Genomic DNA, 20,324 nt, shown 5'->3' on the forward strand with positions numbered 1-20,324 from the left:
CCTTCTCTTCGTTTTCGACGGAGACGACTGGTTCTGCAGGCAGACCTGACGGGTGATCATAGGTACTACAGATAGGTCCTTATAAGCCTGATCTATAACATATATCCTATAGACCTGACTAATGATATAGATCTTATAGACCTGACTAATGAAATAGATCCTATAGACCTGATTGACGATATAGATCCTATAGACCTGACTAATGAAATAGATCCTATAGACCTGATTGACGATATAGATCCTATAGACCTGACTAATGAAATAGATCCTACAGACCTGATTGACGATATAGATCCTATAGACCTGATTGACGATATAGATCCTATAGACCTGACTAATGATATAGATCCTATAAACCTGACTAATGATATAGATCCTATAGACCTGATTGATGTTACTGGTCCTTACGATATAGATCCTATAGACCTGATTGACGATATAGATCTATAGACCTGATTGACGATATAGATCTATAGACCTGATTGACGATATAGATCCTATAGACCTGACTAATGATATAGATCTTATAGACCTGACTAATGATATAGATCTTATAGACCTGACTAATGAAATAGATCCTATAGACCTGACTAATGATATAGATCTTATAGACCTGACTAATGAAATAGATCCTATAGACCTGATTGACGATATAGATCCTATAGACCTGACTAATGAAATAGATCCTATAGACCTGATTGACGATATAGATCCTATAGACCTGACTAATGAAATAGATCCTATAGACCTGACTAATGATATAGATCCTATAGACCTGATTGACGATATAGATCCTATAGACCTGACTAATGATATAGATCCTATAGACCTGATTGACGATATAGATCCTATAGACCTGACTAATGAAATAGATCCTACAGACCTGATTGACGATATAGATCCTATAGACCTGACTAATGAAATAGATCCTACAGACCTGATTGACGATATAGATCCTATAGACCTGACTAATGAAATAGATCCTATAGACCTGACTAATGATATAGATCTTATAGACCTGACTAATGAAATAGATCCTATAGACCTGATTGACGATATAGATCCTATAGACCTGACTAATGATATAGATCTTATAGACCTGACTAATGATATAGATCCTATAGACCTGACTAATGATATAGATCTTATAGACCTGACTAATGATATAGATCCTATAGACCTGAATGATGTTACTGGTCCTAATGATATAGATCCTATAGACCTGATTGACGATATAGATCCTATAGACCTGACTAATGATATAGATCCTATAGACCTGATTGACGATATAGATCCTATAGACCTGACTAATGATATAGATCCTATAGACCTGATTGACGATATAGATCTATAGACCTGATTGACGATATAGATCCTATAGACCTGATTGACGATATAGATCTATAGACCTGATTGACGATATAGATCTATAGACCTGATTGACGATATAGATCCTATAGACCTGATTGACGATATAGATCTATAGACCTGATTGACGATATAGATCTATAGACCTGATTGACGATATAGATCCTATAGACCTGATTGACGATATAGATCTATAGACCTGATTGACGATATAGATCTATAGACCTGATTGACGATATAGATCTATAGACCTGATTGACGATATAGATCCTATAGACCTGACTAATGATATAGATCCTATAGACCTGATTGACGATATAGATCCTATAGACCTGACTAATGAAATAGATCCTATAGACCTGACTAATGAAATAGATCCTATAGACCTGACTAATGATATAGATCTTATAGACCTGACTAATGATATAGATCTTATAGACCTGACTAATGAAATAGATCCTACAGACCTGATTGACGATATAGATCTATAGACCTGATTGACGATATAGATCTATAGACCTGATTGACGATATAGATCCTATAGACCTGACTAATGATATAGATCTTATAGACCTGACTAATGAAATAGATCCTATAGACCTGACTAATGAAATAGATCCTACAGACCTGATTGACGATATAGATCCTATAGACCTGACTAATGATATAGATCCTATAGACCTGACTAATGATATAGATCTTATAGACCTGACTAATGAAATAGATCCTATAGACCTGATTGACGATATAGATCCTATAGACCTGACTAATGATATAGATCCTATAGACCTGACTAATGAAATAGATCCTATAGACCTGATTGACGATATAGATCTATAGACCTGATTGACGATATAGATCTATAGACCTGATTGACGATATAGATCCTATAGACCTGATTGACGATATAGATCCTATAGACCTGACTAATGAAATAGATCCTATAGACCTGATTGACGATATAGATCTATAGACCTGATTGACGATATAGATCCTATAGACCTGACTAATGAAATAGATCCTACAGACCTGATTGACGATATAGATCCTATAGACCTGACTAATGAAATAGATCCTACAGACCTGATTGACGATATAGATCCTATAGACCTGACTAATGATATAGATCCTATAGACCTGACTAATGATATAGATCTTATAGACCTGACTAATGATATAGATCCTATAGACCTGACTAATGAAATAGATCCTATAGACCTGACTAATGAAATAGATCCTACAGACCTGATTGACGATATAGATCCTATAGACCTGACTAATGATATAGATCCTATAGACCTGACTAATGAAATAGATCCTACAGACCTGATTGACGATATAGATCCTATAGACCTGACTAATGATATAGATCTTATAGACCTGACTAATGAAATAGATCCTACAGACCTGATTGACGATATAGATCCTATAGACCTGACTAATGAAATAGATCCTACAGACCTGATTGACGATATAGATCCTATAGACCTGATTGACGATATAGATCTATAGACCTGATTGACGATATAGATCCTATAGACCTGATTGACGATATAGATCCTATAGACCTGACTAATGATATAGATCTTATAGACCTGACTAATGATATAGATCTTATAGACCTGACTAATGATATAGATCCTATAGACCTGACTAATGATATAGATCCTATAGACCTGATTGACGATATAGATCCTATAGACCTGACTAATGAAATAGATCCTACAGACCTGATTGACGATATAGATCCTATAGACCTGACTAATGAAATAGATCCTACAGACCTGATTGACGATATAGATCCTATAGACCTGACTAATGAAATAGATCCTACAGACCTGATTGACGATATAGATCCTATAGACCTGACTAATGAAATAGATCCTATAGACCTGACTAATGAAATAGATCCTACAGACCTGATTGACGATATAGATCCTATAGACCTGACTAATGATATAGATCTTATAGACCTGACTAATGATATAGATCCTATAGACCTGACTAATGATATAGATCCTATAGACCTGACTAATGATATAGATCTTATAGACCTGACTAATGAAATAGATCCTACAGACCTGATTGACGATATAGATCCTATAGACCTGACTAATGATATAGATCTTATAGACCTGACTAATGATATAGATCCTATAGACCTGACTAATGATATAGATCTTATAGACCTGACTAATGATATAGATCTTATAGACCTGACTAATGATATAGATCCTATAGACCTGACTAATGATATAGATCCTATACTCCTCACCTCCCTCGCCTCACTATAGCAGTGTGTGTCCCTGTCCGCAGCGTGACGCGGCCGCTGACGTACCGAGCCAAGCGGACGACGCGGAGGGCGGCCGTGATGATCGGCTCCGCCTGGATCATCTCACTCATCCTATGGCCTCCCTGGATCTACTCCTGGCCCTATATCGAGGGCCACAGGTACGTGCACTGACGAGCTCTACGGAGGTGAACGATGGGTTCTGATGGGCGCTGATGAATCAGTGAGGAGTTACTTACGTGTGGACGCATGAGTAGACGAGGTACATCCTGGGTATGTAATGAGACGATGAGGAGGTTATCAGTAGATGGGTAGATGATCTGGTGGCTACTGGTTTGGTTACTCACTGCCTTCTTGACTTTAGAGGAGTGTTAAAGTCATGCCCTGGACGATGGGCCATAGACTATACCCATGATGAGGGAAGAGAGATGGCGTGCCACAGGTCTGTAGATGGATACGATGGCGTAGGATAGGTCTGTGCGACGGACGTATATGAGTGTACGATAAGACACTTTATGGGTAAGTATATAAATGTAACTAGTGAGTAAGTGACGACGACTGCAGTAGGGTAAATGATGAGCTGCAAGGGAAATGACAACGGTATACTGAGCCAGAGGCGAGTAGGTGATGCCTGCAGATGAGGTGGCGAGGAGTGGCATGTGGGCACATGGATCAACGGAGACTGCTAGCTGGCTGGGCAAGACGATGAGCAAATCATGGCACCGAGTTGACCAGTTGATGGACCCACCGGAAGGTCTCGATCCCCTACCAACACACAAGCGTTCCTATTCGACCCTGTGTAGTATAGCCTCACAAGACAATGCTCCTCCCAAAACCCTGATCTACCATGACCGTCGTGTGCACCCTCCCACAGGACGGTCCCGGCGGGCGAGTGCTATATCCAGTTCATCGAGACGAACGAGTATGTCACCTTCGGTACGGCGATCGCCGCCTTCTACCTCCCAGTGACGGTGATGTGCGGCCTCTACTGGCGGATCTGGAGGGAGACAGAGAAGCGACAGAAGGACCTCACCAACCTGCAGGCGGGCAAAAAGGATCCCAGTAAGAGGTCGAACTCCAGGTGGGTGTTGGATTTGTCTGTTACCATGTGCGGGTGTCCTGTAGAGGGGAGGAGGGAAGAGAGGGGAGGGGGTCATGAGTGTTGCGTCTGGTTAGGTGAGTGTGTACGTGTGTTGTAGTGCTGAGGGTAGGGAGGGGCACCTGAGTGCTCGTAGAGTGTTGTTTGTCTCCTGTGTACGTAAACGCTTCAGTAATGCTATGGGTGTGTCATCATAGAGTGGCCTCAGATCAGGGAATATTGAAGGGTATATATATAAACATAGTCCAGGGGACTCATAATAAAGCTTCATGTAAAAAGAAAAGAAAAAAAAAAGGAAGTCTTCTTTTAACCATTCATATATTCATCTGTATTTCGTTATCATTATTATTATTATCATTATTATCATTATTGGTGTGTGCGTGTGTGTCCGTTCGTTATCTTTCGTTCACATCCATCAATTTCAATTATCATATTTTCATTTTCAAGATATTTGCTTTGTTTCTTTTGTACGTGTCCTCTTTTTTTTTTGTCAAAGATGTGTAGATGTCATTTTCTTGAATGGTTCACATTTTGGAAGCATGTCTGCTTCTTTTTTTTGAGCTTTTTGGTGTTGATCACCGCAGCTGATAGATGGTTTTTTGGTAGCACAATCTTTTTGATGTCTTGCATATATATCATATATATATATATATATATATATATATATATATATATATATATATATATATATATATATATATATATTTCTTATTATTATTACTTTTCATTAGTTCTGATAATGGTTCGAATTGCTGATTCAAAAACAGGTATGAAGGGAACCTAACGTTGGTTAGGCAATTCAGTCCAGCACGAGTTCATGAACAGAATCATGAATATAATCTCACATCAACTTTCAAGCAGCCAGTCTGATCATTTTTCCTGTAGGTTTCACAGTCCCTGAATCTCTACAGAGCAGGTCAATCCTAAAATTCGAGCCATTATAAGGTTTTCAAAGGCTATTTATAAATTGCTCTTGACAAATATGTAGAATTTTGATCCCGTTATTTGGCTCATTAATATATATATTTTTTTCTATTAAGTTTAGTACCAGTTTTTTGCCACACCTACGTAGATTCAGGTATCTCGGGGTAATGCGTTTTGTTACCTATTTTTTTCTAAATGTCTCCAAAGAACTATTCAAGAATGTGTGTTACAGGAAGTCTCCTCTTGTTTAAACAAGCTGTTTAGCTACGTAGCAAATTCTAATTTTATTTTTTTCCACTAACCCTTTCTAAAAAACAAAAAAAAAAACTACTAGATGTTTAATCTATGTACTAAAATATTCATAAACAAGTCTTATTTAATAGAGTTGATAAGTATGATGATGTGGCAGAAGAACAGAAAAAAATTAAATAGATCTTCAAAAAACAATAAAAGTTGACGCCATATCTATTCATTCTCGAAGACGTTCTGGGGTTCCCGCCCTCCACCCACCCCTTTTTGTCTTATCTGTCCCTAAATACAACTTGCCTATTGACACAAGATCATCTGATCACCCAAAGTTATCTGAAATTCTATTTACTGCCGCGTCAGATATGGAAATGCGATTGTAGCCCTGTTTGCCCAAGGTCAGTGCTGACAACGGTGTCTCAGAACAGAGGAGAAATATGGGCTCGTGTGTTGGCAACAATCTCCCTTCTTTTTCCAACCTCCAGAATGGGTTCCATTTTCTTCCCATACTCTCCGATACAGACTGGTGATGAAAACCCCTTTTCTTTTCTTTTTTCTTTTTTTTGTATGGGTTTGGCAATCTTCAGTCTTTTCCTCATATTCATTTCCAATATTCCGCGTGTGTCATGGAGGGACATTTCAGTCGATAGCAGGTGTTGATGGTGCCTGGAAAACGCAGTCTCACACACACACACACACACACACACACACACACACACACACACGCACAAAACTTACGAGGAAATTTACGTCATGACAAACACCGATAGAAACGGAATGATCCTTACGACGCCTGATATGTTGTACCTTTCAGAATTAACATTTAGGTTAAGATTTCGTGTGATTAAACAACGCCTGACTCATGCCTGTGTGTGACAAACCGTAACATAAGCAGCGTTACGTTACGGTGAGGTTGTCAGCAGGCGACATTCTAAAGTGTCACCTTCTGTCTAGTGTGATGACGAATGTGACAATACACAGTCACTAGTACGCTGTCTTATCCACACAATCAATCTTTTCAGTCTCAGCTTTTTGACTGACGATAGCTTCATTGTCCTAGCCCCTGGAAACAGCACGAAAAGAAAAAGAAAAACAAGAAAAAATAAAATTAATTCCCCGGCCCATAAAACCAGTTTTCGTTTACAATTTGACTAAAGGCCTCCATTTTCTAACAGCGATCGGAAATAGCGTCAAAGACAGACAAAAAAAAACAAAAAACAAATACAGTAAACCAGCAAAAAGACCCGAAACTTCATTAGTAAAGTTTCTGTGGGAAAACTTGAACAAAACTAATTTATTCCAAATAATATCAATTCTTGCTTCTCTACCTCGTCTCAACCGTAAATGTTTTCCTCCAGCGTTGCGCAGACAGATTCGCTCACCCCGGGGGGTTGGAGTGCTGGAAATACAATTATTTACATATGCAGAATAAACGACTCTTCACTCGTCCTGGAGAGTCGAGCGTTGTTTTATGCAGGAGAGACTGTATTCTATTTGTGACGAGAATATATTTATACATCTCGCTCAGGGGGAGACCGGGGCAGACATTCTTCTCTGGCAAAAGCGTCAAGTCGTTTGTCTGGACTGGAAGACCACGTATTTTCCCCCCGAGGTGGAGGAAATACCAGTTTGAATCTCTAAGATAACCTTCGAAGTGTAGAGAGGTCCACGATCAGTGATGTCCCCTCCCCCTCCCCCTCAATCAAGCAGTTGATCATATTCCTTTTTCTGCTTGCGATTCGCTTTTCTTGGGATTCGCGGAGGATACGAAGCAGCCCAGATAATGAACGTTAAAGAGTTCAGTTCACTGTAGGGTCAAGATGCGCGTCCACGGAGCCTCACGACCATAGGAACCAACCTCGCTCGGGTTGGAAGAAGAGCTGGAAAGAACTGGGTAGAAGTGGTCGCCTAAGGAACATACCACTCGCCTTATACCCTTCCAGGAACGGGTGGAGCGTCACCCAAAAGGTCGCCTCCTTCCCTGCTTCTCCAGGTCTCCTGGTCGTAGCTCCCTCGGGACTCCAGTACCCAAGCTGAGCTCCTGGTTTCGGCGGCAGAGCGCGGCCATAAAGCCCTGGCTCTTCTTCCTTCGCCTGATTCACGTCCAATATCGGGAGACTCGCACGTGCGATGACCCACCTGGCAGGCTGCGGAGGTGAGAGGGAGGGAAGGAGGGAAGCCGACGAGCAGTGCAAACGCCAGTAACACAGGTCAGACCCTGCTGGATCGTCGGGTTTGCAGAGCGAAGGAGGAGGAAACCTCACGGCAGTTAACAAATACGACTGCCCTGTTGAAATACTCCAGCTTGTCTCATTAAGTACTTCGTACCACTGAAAGAAACGAGCCTTCGGTGGGTAAGAGACCATAAACACGGAGAGAGAGAGAGAGAGAGAGAGAGAGAGAGAGAGAGAGAGAGAGAGAGAGAGAGAGAGTCATGAAAAACGTAAAATGAATAGAATCTTAGATCAGTAGGGGAAGAGCCAGCCAGCCATACAGCCAGACTGAAGGACACGTTGTTCCTCCTCACCATCCCAGAGGCAAAGTCGTCCAGCACACGTACCGTGCCGAGTGAGAGGCTGGCACGTTACTGACCTACCGTATCCTGAGGGTAACCACAGACGGTTGTTCAGGTCAAAGGTCAAGGTAGAACACTCCATGCGTTCTACAAAGTATATGGAAAGAAGTGCCATTAAAAAGACTTGAGACATCATATATCGGAAGAGCAACGACGCGGTGTTATCTGATAACCTGATTTTCATCGAAGATAATATAGATTACAATACACTCCGCCTTAACACAATTGGCAGGGTGGATTCTAAGGAACTTCAAGACAAGGAAGACGAAATGTGACATGGATTCCCATGGGTTAAAATTCATCTGCAGCGTCGAGGACTTCTTCGAACTAGAGTGGTTAGTTTGTTCAATGAGCTCCGTGGGCACTGCTGGACGTTATAATGAACTAGTGAATGAACCACAGTCCCATACATAAAGGAAACACACACACACACACACACACACACACACACACACACACACACACACACAAACTCAAGTTTTCTGTAGACTTAAGGATCCTTGAATACCCTTCTAAGTGCTGAAGAGGAAGTGCGATCAAAATAACTGTTGGAAAGCCGTCCCTCACACAGGACGACGGCGTCCTCGCTGTTTTGGGAGGATGTGATCACGCTGGGGCGGGAGAGGGAGGGAGGGAGAGGGAGGGAGGGGGGGAAAAAAATCTGAATGAATGCAACTTCCAAAGTCGTCCTCCGTGATGTCCTGCCGTGCGTTAAATTGCGTTGTTATAGCCACTGTTGGTAATCGGTTTATTGTATTGCGTAGATAGACACTGGTGGTGGTGGTGGAAGGGGGGGACAAAAAAAAAAAAAAAAAAAAAAACGGCGAGCTTTGTGTGGGGGGAAAGTCATTTCAACCTAACTCATCTGGTGGATTTTTGTGAAGATTAATAACGCTTTTTAGGGGCTATCGGTTTTTTTTCTTGTTTTGTTTTTCGTTGTATTTCACCGTTTTTTTTTTTTTTTGTTTTTTTTGTATTTAATAGTTTTTAACTTTGTGTAATCTTATAAGTTATTGGTAAATATCTGATCATTGCTTGATGTTTCTAATTTCCGCTAACAGTCCTTCTTAACCCCTTGAGAACAATTGTACGATCCTTGGGTACGATGGTTCGATCCTTTGGGGGGACAACAGTACGATCCTTGGATATGATGGGATAATGCTTGAGCACAATGGTGCGATCCTTGGTTACGACAGTACACGATCCTTGGATGTGATGGCACGATCCTTGGTTACGACAGTACACGATCCTTGGATGTGATGGCACGATCCTTGAGCACAACGGTGCGATCCTTGGTTACGCCAGTACACGATCCTTGGATGTGATGGCACGATCCTTGAGCACAATGGTGCGATCCTTGTTTACGACAGTACACGATCCTTGGATGTGATGGCACGATCCTTGAGCACAATGGTGCGATCCTTGGTTACGACAGTACACGATCCTTGGATATAGCGACGTCCCCTCTAGTTTGATCTTTAACGTTCAGGTGAAAGGCCTAGACTATCAAACCCAGGAGTTATCTGCTGGAGGACAGTATACGTGAGAGGAAGATAACAAAAGAACCTAATGGTCTATGACGAGGTTATCTGCTCGAGGACAACACTTGTGAAACCAAAGTAATGGAAGACCTGATGGTCTATGATGAAGTTCATCTGCAGGAAGAGTATATACGAGACATCAGGAAACTTGTTTATGACGAAGTTAGTGGATATTCTGGAAGATATAAGATTGACGTCATCGCACACTTCCTCCACCGCGATTCTCGATATATCCTCGACCCCGGACGAACTTCACGGCAAAATCAAGCGAACTTCCAACAACCAGCAGATTCACCGCAGCACAAGAAGTCAGCAGATCCGCTTCTTCCCTAAACAACATCAATGAAACGTAGGGATATCAAACAGCCCCAGAGACACAAACACACACGATATTCTCATGCGAGGAGACCTCCACCGGCTGAAAGAACGGGACGAAGGGATATACCTGTGAAGTATCAACAAGACCAATAGCCCATACCTACGTACCAATTCACACTTGGAACCCTGTACAACACGACCATGACCAGGAATTTGGTCAAGGCCGACGGCCACAACCAGGACCACACTCCTCTCCACAACTCCCAACGTAATTCATGAAGAAAGTTGTAAACAAATCAGCTCAGGTCAGGTCTTGTGACTTTAGGAAGTTTTACCTCCAATGTTCCATCAAGAACAGATGTGTGTTTTCCCTGACTCGATCCTTGAACTCTGGCTCTTTTCCGTCTACAATCAGATCATCTGCATTCTTGTACGTTATCCTCAGTCCGACATTCGCATGACTTAACATTCTTGACCTCTCTAAGGAGGCGGAGGAGCTGTGTTGCTCTCTAGTCTCTTTTGATGTCTCCCTGTTATTGTGTGTGTGTGTGTGTGTGTATGTGTGTGTGTGTGTGTGTGTGTGTGTGTGTGTGTGTGTGTGTGTGTGTGAGAGAGAGAGAGAGAGAGAGAGAGAGAGAGAGAGAGAGAGAGAGAGAGATGTACGGTGAATCACCTACACCAAATCTGGAAACCTGATTTTCAGTCCTCAAAAATACTGCAATTACGTAATGCACGTTAATCACCTTCCCTCAAGGTCAGGTTTAGTCCCTACAGCTCCTGCAGGAACGAAGGACCCACTCTCCTTCCCTCCCTCACGTCACACACTCCTCATAAGAATTGCAAATTGTCGCGCTACAGTCCACACTCTGCAATCTCTTGCATCTATATTTTTCCTTCCCGTCCCCCTTTTAACGCACACAGGGGAGGAAGGGAGGGAGTTCGTCTCCGTCCCCGTACCCGGATACGCTTCAGAGATGATTAGATTCCTTTGCTGGTTTGTCAGGAAGACGATGGCCCGAAGCGATCGAGAAAAACTAATGATGTGGAATGGCGGGAAATCTCATTCTTTCCGGCGACGGACGCTTTCGAGAGGCAAGTGTTCACGACGCTTACTTCCTGGTGATGGTGAGGAGGAGGAGGAGGAGGAGGAGGAGAGGAGGAGGAGGCGGAGGAGGACGTGGTAACATTACGACTCCCTGGGCGGCGGGAGAAAGTGCAGTGTTGTTATGGTTACACTACCTACCTCCCTACCTACCTGCTCACATCCAGGCCACACTTCACACACAAGTGTGGAGAGAGAGAGAGAGAGAGAGAGAGAGAGAGAGAGAGAGAGAGAGAGAGAGAGAGAGGTCATTTCTATCCTTTGGAAAAGTCCATTTTTCATTTCTTCTTCTTCCTTCTTCGTTACTGAGAATCATACATGTTACGGAGACGAGAGAGAGAGAGAGAGAGAGAGAGAGAGAGAGAGAGAGAGAGAGAGAGAGAGAGAGAGAGAGAGAGAGAGAGAGAGATCCGGCTGGTGTAGACCACAGAGTTGCTGACTCGACAGGTGGTGTGGTGGCGTCGACAGGTCCACCCAGCAGGTGTGGGGCACCAGCAACTGCGCTTCTGATTTCTTTAGCCGCGTCGGACGTTGTCAGAGATGCGACTTTGACAGGGTCGTCTGCGATGGCCGAGGAAACCGTGCACTCGCCGCCAGTCGTTGACCCCCAACAAGCGTGGGCTCAAGCAGTGATAGACTGGGGAGGTGCTCCGCGCTGCAAGGATATTTGCAAACTGTCAAATCACCGGAGTAACAAACGAACTACCGTAAATAAACCTCGCATCCCTCAGCATCGGGCGGGTCCTTCTCAATAGCTACAGTTCCGGGAAACATCTTGACCTTGGAACCATCAAGTCATTCGACTGACGGCCTAGCGAGCAATACAGCTGGCGCACGCGACAAACTTAAACTAAAATAAACAACAAATCTGAAAGTCGTAAAGTTCTGTGAAGTCTTAATGCAACTATCTATCTATGTATCTATCTACCAGTCTATCTATACGTCTGTCTTTCTATCTATCCACACACACACACGAGCCTCCGTGGTGTAGTGGTCAGCATTGCCGACCACGAGTCCGCACAACCCGCCCGTGGTCGAACTCCCACTGGTTCGAATCCAGGGCACGGAAATAAGCCCACACCCAATCTAGGAATTCATCCTCCTCTCGGGATGGGTCGATGAGTAAACTTTGTAATCAGATTCTGGAGTTTCTCTTTTATGAAAACTTCCACAAGAGCCGGATAGAATAGACCCCCTGAATAACACCAGTGTATCGCTAGCGAAGAAGATACCCTATAAAACACGTGAGAGATTATGCAACAACATCACCTCTATACAAAAGGCCTTATATTTGAAGCGCCTAAACACGAATACATGAAGCATACGTTCAAACAACTCGAGGATAACCCGTAGCTACAGGGACACAACCAGAGACAGAGACCTGGCAAGTCCCACTCCAATAACAAGTGGTGTTAAGCTTGGCACCTAGAGAGAGACCTGGCAAGTCCCACTCCAATAAGAAATGGTGTTAAGCCTGGCAAGTCCCACTCCAATCTAAAATGGTGTTAAGCTTTGCATAAAGTAATATGATCACGAAATACGTACGGGTTGTCTTTGCCTCTGGGCGCTTTGTTCCATTATCACCGTAATTGAATAGCGCCCACTGACGAAGGCTGAAAGACACAAAAGTCATTCGTCTCCCTAACTCCGACCTCCCGTTTGCCCTTAAGGCGAAGCCCCCGAAGACATACGCGCCACACACGCCATTCGAGACGCCCATGACTACTCCTTTGCTAACAGCTGCATTGAAACAGATTAAAAATCTACGTTACTATGTAGCTGTCTGCGAGCCTTCCGTTAGCTTAGCTTTGTTATCTACGGCTAAGATAATCTCTCTGGCCACAGCGTTGACATTTAGCGCCAACGTCTCAGTTCAACTGGTCACTGTAAAGTCAGGTCTAAGAAGTTCACTGTCTCTCATTCACTTTATTTGCCCGTGTTCCTCCGTCACTGAAAATGAACACCTTCTCAACAGTTACCATGAATACTCCAAGAAATTACTTTACTCCAGCAATAACCATCATCTTCACTTGTCTTCCTCGTATCATCAGATGTCAACACAACGAAAGATGAAGGTCGCCCACCACCTCAACGAACAAGTACAAAACGTCACTCACCCAGACTACCTGATCCCTTTTAGCCTACCATTAAGGACATTTCGTAACCCAGTGTACACGGCCTGCGGCACACACACACACACACACACACACACACACACACACACACACACACACACACACAACACACACACACACACACAGTATGGAACACCTGCTCACAACACGTACCTTATACGTATACACATCTTATGAATTATAAATCAACGAATAACTTTTCTTGAGTTACTTTTGCGCTATAAGGATCACATATATATATATATATATATATATATATATATATATATATATATATATATATATATATATACATACATATATTTCCAAGCATTCTTCAAACAAGATCTTGAGTGAAATTAAGAGATTTTTGGAAATGCGATGTGACGTGGTTACAAGCCTGGCGCCAAGTCAGGTCTGAGAGGCTCTTAATGAAAGGAGTTAGCTGGACTCAGAGAGAGAGAGAGAGAGAGAGAGAGAGAGAGAGAGAGAGAGAGAGAGAGAGAGAGAGAGAGAGAGAGTGGGTGGGTGTACAGGTGGATAAAAGAGAGAAAATGAAGAAGGGAACACAGAAGTTTGAAAAAAAAAAAGTGAAATAAGGGATGGTTGTGAAAGAGAAAAGGAAATAATGGATATTTTTTTAAGGAAGGAAGGAAAGACGAAGGGAGTATCGGGCGAAAAGAAGGAAAAAAGATGAGTAGAGAAGAGAAAGACGTGAGGGGAGGGAAGGGAACTTTGGCCAAAGCTGATTCCCTACAGAGTTTTATGTCAGGCAGGTACTAGGGGGATTTGTGTCAGGGGGAAAACTCTCTCTCTCTCTCTCTCTCTCTCTCTCTCTCTCTCTCTCTCTCTCTCTCTCTCTCTCTCTCTCCCTCCCTCTTTCTCTCTCTCTCTCTCTCTCTCTCTCTCTCTCTCTCTCTCTCTCTCTCTCTCTCCCAACAAGGGAGGCGTGTGTGGGCAGACAGAGAGCCTTTCGTTTCAGCGCAAAGTCGACTGATTGGATGAAGATCAGCTTAAGGTTTTCTTACCGGAATAATAAGAACGGGAAAGAACAATGTATTTACGCCGAGACCGTGCCTAAAGGAAGGGCTAGCGCAGAGTGCTCGCCGCAGGGAAATTCAGAGCTACGAAGAACGAGTTGTGAGAGTTTCGTGCTGTCAAGTGTTATGTGTTTGAGGAAAGATCATATGCCTGAGGACCAAAGGCAAGCAAGCAGTCCATGTGTATGGGTGAGGCAGAGAGAAAAGACAGCTAACTGGGTCAAAGGAATTACACTTGACAGCCAATGAAGTGCTGGATCACTGCGCAGGGGTGAGTGACGGCTGCGCGGTGAGCCAGTACTTCAGTGGCTGTCAAGTGTCACCGCTTTTGCTCAGGTAACTATCCCGTCTTTCTGCCTCACCTAAGCTTCTATTTCTTAATGTCATTTCATCTGTTCTCTTGTTCTTCTCACACAATGCACTTCCTTCTAAAACCATCTTCACCTCTTGACCTTTTGTTTCTTTCTCTTGTACTCCTCTCACTCACTCGAATTCCTTATCAGTAGGTGATACCCCATAAACCTCCATTTTCTTTCTCATCACCTACTTCTTCATCCCCCTTCTCACTACCTCTCTAACAACTCTACATCCTACCTTTCACACGCTTCCCTAAATCCTTTCATTCCTCTTCCAAATCCCCTAATCGTATCTACTCTCCCCCTCTGTCTACATTAAATATATCTCGGTATCTTTACAAACAGGAACCCTTTTTCTGACACCCTTAGTTTCATCACTTTCTTTATACACACAATCATTTCCTCTCTTGGTAAACTCCACCACAAAACATTTACACACTTGCCTCTACCAAGAAGTGATCATAAATTCCCCCAGCTGCCCCGTCTCAACACGTTCACATCCAACAGCCTCTCCTGTGCACCCATGTCGATCGGCACATAATCTAATAATTCCTCTTGACCTCCAGACCCACACATTCATGCATAATTACGTATGCACCGGGGCTCACTCCACCTAACCGATGAGGAATTGTTGACATGACCATATCGCGTAAGACTACCCTACCTAGTATGGTCGACAGCTCAAGTGTTCCTCTGGTCGAACGTGTTCCAATTCCTTTAAATATAATGCGTTCTGGTTTTGTGAATATTCTCCTGTTCTTTGCGAGTCTATATCGTCAATAACAGTTTGAAACCCAGTCGAAATCTAGGCAACTATTTTCTTGGAGAGGGTTTTCACATTTACGACCCAGGACCATCTTCACGGAAGTTCCTGCAGCTCCATGGAATGCGCCACTGCCAGAGGTAGGGAAATTGTGGACTCTTTCAGCAAGAAGCTCTTTAACGAGTCTATAACACCAATGATGCAGCCTCGCTAAAGATGTATTTCCACTCGCTGCGTAAGCTCAAGCCAAGGCCATTAACACCAATGCATATGAAATAATACAGTAATATATATATATGGACAATCGCATGTTTACCAAATGGCGTCCTAGCTTCGTCTCTTCGATGTATATCAACTGACTGTTATATTTCTCTCTTGTGTCTCCCCTGATGATGTGATTATTACACGAAAGTGCACTTGGGAACTTATCGTGTTTCATTTTCCCCGTGGACTCATAGGAATATATATATATATATATATATATATATATATATATATATATATATATATATATATATATATATAAACAGTTTCCGGACTAGCAGGGTATAATGAAACTCAGCATATTGGGAGGAAGGAGGGGGGGGGGGGGGTGTTGCTCCGTCACCTCGTTGCCACATTCTACATGAAATTCACTTCTTATTTCTGAGCGAATTTGATTCGTTATTAAGGTTTTCTATTAACTCGGAGAAGGAAAAAAAAATTGCAAAGAATGAAATATATATTTAGAATTAATGTTTTTTTCTCATTAATCATACATTCGCAATTCAGTATAAGATTTAATAATAATAGACTGAAGATTATTAGCTTTCAAGTGATTCAGAAAACGAAGTATAGAAAACGTATTAGTGGGACTTTAGGCTCTGTTGTTGTTTATCTAATATTTCCCAACGAGTGTCCTAGTTCGTCTTGTTATAGTCTGCCGAAGGAGAGAGAAAAACAGAGAAATGAAGAAGTACGAGAAATAGCGCAAACCATTATACTACGAACGCCCGTGTGTTGTGTATCGGGTCATATTTGTGCATGTGTATTCATGGTCATCACATGTATGATGCATTTTGTTCATCATTATATATACAAAAAAGGCAGGCTCACTCTGATCACCGCCCCATTTCCCATCCTCTGCCCACGTATTCTAATTACCATTCAGCCACGACTCGTCTTTCACAGATCTGCGTCTGACAGTCTCTATACATTTGAACCTACGATCATCCATTCATTAACCTTTGACACCCCCCCTGGCTTGCTGCTACGCCTTGCAGACAGGGCTCCGTCCACCCCGTGGCCAGTCTGCCTCAGCCGTGCTCAACGCTTTCTTGTCTCTCTTGATGGCTTTTTTGTCTCCAGCCATCGCTGGTGCCTTCCGGTAATTACCGCCCGGTGGCTCGCTCAACGAGCGGCTGTTTATCGCCTTCCCCGCCCCTACCCCGAGCTTGCTTCCGCCTTCCCCACCACAAAAGATCTTCATCAATCAGCCTCTCTCTCTCTCTCTCTCTCTCTCTCTCTCTCTCTCTTTCTCTCTCTCTCTCTCTCTCTCTCTCTCTCTCTCTCTCTCTCTCTGCTGACGCCTAATTAATCATGAATCTTTTAACGTCCAGCTTAAATATCTTGTTGCCTGGTATTGTGTGTGTGTGTGTGTTCGTGCAAGCGAAGCTCCTCCCGCTGCTGCGTGTGTGTGTGTGTGTGTGTGTGTGTGTGTGTGTGTGTAGGGGAGGTGGGGGGGGGATGCATAATCCTCCTTTTCCAATCTTGAAATATTTTCATTCAGTTCCTTCATTATCCCTGCATTCCTCCTTCCTGTATTCACTCTTCCTTCCTTACATCTTCTTGCCTCCTCTCGTTCGTATTTTCGTTCACACGTTTTTTTCCAAAGAAGCGCACATTGCCAACAATGGCCATTTGATTAGAAAATCTGAAAATTTTGATCACGTCTCCCATTCTCCTTTGTCTGCAACGAGAACAAACACTTCTGCTGCCGTGAGTCTGTCCCTGCAGCTCAGCTCAGCCATAATTCCAAATGTATTCTGTCAACTCCGTTGGATCTTCTCTAGCAGATTTTTTTTTTTTTTTTTTCAACTGAGATGACTGAAATGATGGTTCTTACTTCTACAGATCCGTCTGAAGTTACTTACCATGTTCATAATAATATATTATCATTATCATCCTTATCATTATCATCATTATTTTCATTCCTTGAGAGAGGAAAGAAAGAACACAACCCACGTGCGTAACGGATTCTACAAAAGACGATTCAGAGGGCGAGATCGGGAGGTGGGAAAGCCTCCCCTTCTAACTATATATATATATATATATATATATATATATATATATATATATATATATATATATATATATAAATATATATATATTTTTTTTTTTTTGGGGGGGGGTGGAGAAGCACTATCGAAGCGAGAATTTTCACCCAAAGGTTCAGGCGTGGCGCTACCTCGCTCAGCCAGGAAAGGCAAGAAAGTAAGAACAAGTTAGTACTACCATTATCCTCACTGAAGTTATGAATAACAATCATAATCATCAACGCTAACCTAACCTAACCTAACCTAACCTAGCCTAACCTAACCTAACCTAACCTAACCTAACCTAACCTAACCTAGCCTAACCTAACCTATCCTAACCTAACCTAACCTCCTCCTCCTCCTCCTCACGTTTATCATCACTACGATCACCGCATCACTACCTTCACCATCATTACAACCGATGACACCCTTGTGGTCTTCAAGGGCTGGCTATACACACACAACTGGGTTACATCCACACACCATCCACCGTGTGTGTGTGTGTGTAGCGCCAGCGCCGCTTCGGGGCCGGTGATAATGGCGCTCTCCCAGGGTCAAGGAACCAGTGCCACAAGCCCAGGTGGAAAAGCTCCCCTCTCCCCTCTCCCCTCTTCGTTCAAAAAAAAAAAAAAGTAAACGTTTGCGCAGCGAATCATGGCACTAATTAGCATGAACTACAAAGGCTATTTCTTCTTTTTTTCGGTCACGGTAAAGTAAAAAAAAAAAAAAAAAAAAAAGAAGAAAACTGCAAGCAGTGATTTACAGAGAAGAGTCGCTGAAAAAAAATAAAAAGCCAGATTCTCTGTCTTTGTGTGTGGTTTCGTCTGTGTCCATTATGCTATCTCCCACAACCATGCCTGGAACTTGGAGATTCCAGACCTCTCTCTCTCTCTCTCTCTCTCTCTCTCTCTCTCTCTCTCTCTCTCTCTCTCTCTCTCTCTCCTTCCATGGTTCTATTAACTCCAGTCATCCTAACCCTTTCCAAGCCCCCTTCCACCTTTCCCACAGCTACCCTGCCACCATCTTCCCTTACCCTCCAGTCGCCTCACATATTTCGAATTTCAGCTCCCAGCGCCTCTGCTCTCCACACACCCACAGATCCTTCAGTCCTTAACTTCACTTCTCCACTCCTCAGATCCTAACTTCTCGATCTCTTTCACTCCTCTCCCTTTAAGAGCCAACCCTGAGAAATTCCGGTTCTCTAAATCATCTCCCGCATACATACGACACATACCCTATACCTCGCCTTCATTCGTGAGGAGAAACACTTTTAAACTATTCCCTCTTCACAAACTTCAACCCTTAGTGATTTAACCAGTGCCCCCAACCCTCTTACCTACCCTTCCAGTAAATCTCTAACGTAAGTATCACCGTTCACTGAAACATCTTCAACCAAACATGAGTCCCCTTAGCATTTCAGAATCCCTGACCTCTCCAACCCAGTCACCACTCAGCTCTACCTCATCCTCCGATTCTCCCTCCAGCTAACACAAACCGCCTCTTCCTATTGTCGGTAGCATTTGGTTCCGAGTCCTCCCCTCGTAAAACACTCCCCTGAAATCCCTTCTAATTGCACCCAATATATCCTCCGTGTTTTTACCCATCCATAGAGCAAAGTCTACGGACAATACGTCGGTGCTCCCTCCAATCTCTTTTCTTTTCCTAGTTTTTGCTCATTAGCCGACATTACCGACCCACACACTCACCATCATGACTCCAGACACAGAGGTATCCGTACTGTAAACCCTTGGGACACGCTGCCTCATCCGAGACCACAAGCCATTGGCTTATTCCTCCACCTGACCCAACACAAACCTCTAGCCATTCCTTCCTGTTGCGTACATTGATTTTGTTAGAGGTATTAATATCTTTGCAAGTATCTGATCACCTTAGGTGTTCATGATTCATCTCTAAGTTGCGGCGTAAAAATGAAGAATGTGCGTAGCTGCGTCGGTGAAACTGAGCACGTCATCTTTCTCTCTTGCGTTTTCTCGCTGCGAAGCGAGGCGTCGCGCGACGCTAAGGCTCATGCGGTGCACTGAGGACTGAGGACTGGAGGAACCCCCTTCACCATGGAATGGTATCTGCCATCTCGCCGCCTCCTCCTCTTTCACCCACTTCCCCCACTGATACCCACCCCTTTCACATGCGTGTCTCCTGACCTACATATCACCCGCCTGCCAGCCTGGGAGTGTGTGACGTTCATGGCTGATATCAAATACGTATTCCCCACCCTCCGGTTCCTCCCTCCCTCCAAAGAACCTTTCACCGGGGGGTCCCAAGGAAGGTCATTG

At 43.3% G+C, this 20,324-nt stretch overlaps 1 protein-coding gene across 7 annotated transcripts in view; it reads left to right on the forward strand.

Moving 5' to 3' along the window:
* Positions 1 to 20,324, forward strand: part of mAChR-A (muscarinic Acetylcholine Receptor, A-type) — a 461,181-nt gene that overhangs the window by 402,540 nt on the left and 38,317 nt on the right. For all 7 annotated transcript variants that reach the window (XM_071690083.1, XM_071690085.1, XM_071690087.1 and 4 more), the window contains 2 exons: positions 3,685 to 3,819; positions 4,533 to 4,739. In XM_071690083.1, the coding sequence (XP_071546184.1) occupies positions 3,685 to 3,819; positions 4,533 to 4,739 (342 nt within the window). The remainder of the gene's footprint in view (positions 1 to 3,684; positions 3,820 to 4,532; positions 4,740 to 20,324) is intronic.

This window comes from Panulirus ornatus, chromosome 48 (assembly GCF_036320965.1).
Source record: "Panulirus ornatus isolate Po-2019 chromosome 48, ASM3632096v1, whole genome shotgun sequence".
NCBI lineage: Eukaryota > Metazoa > Arthropoda > Malacostraca > Decapoda > Palinuridae > Panulirus > Panulirus ornatus.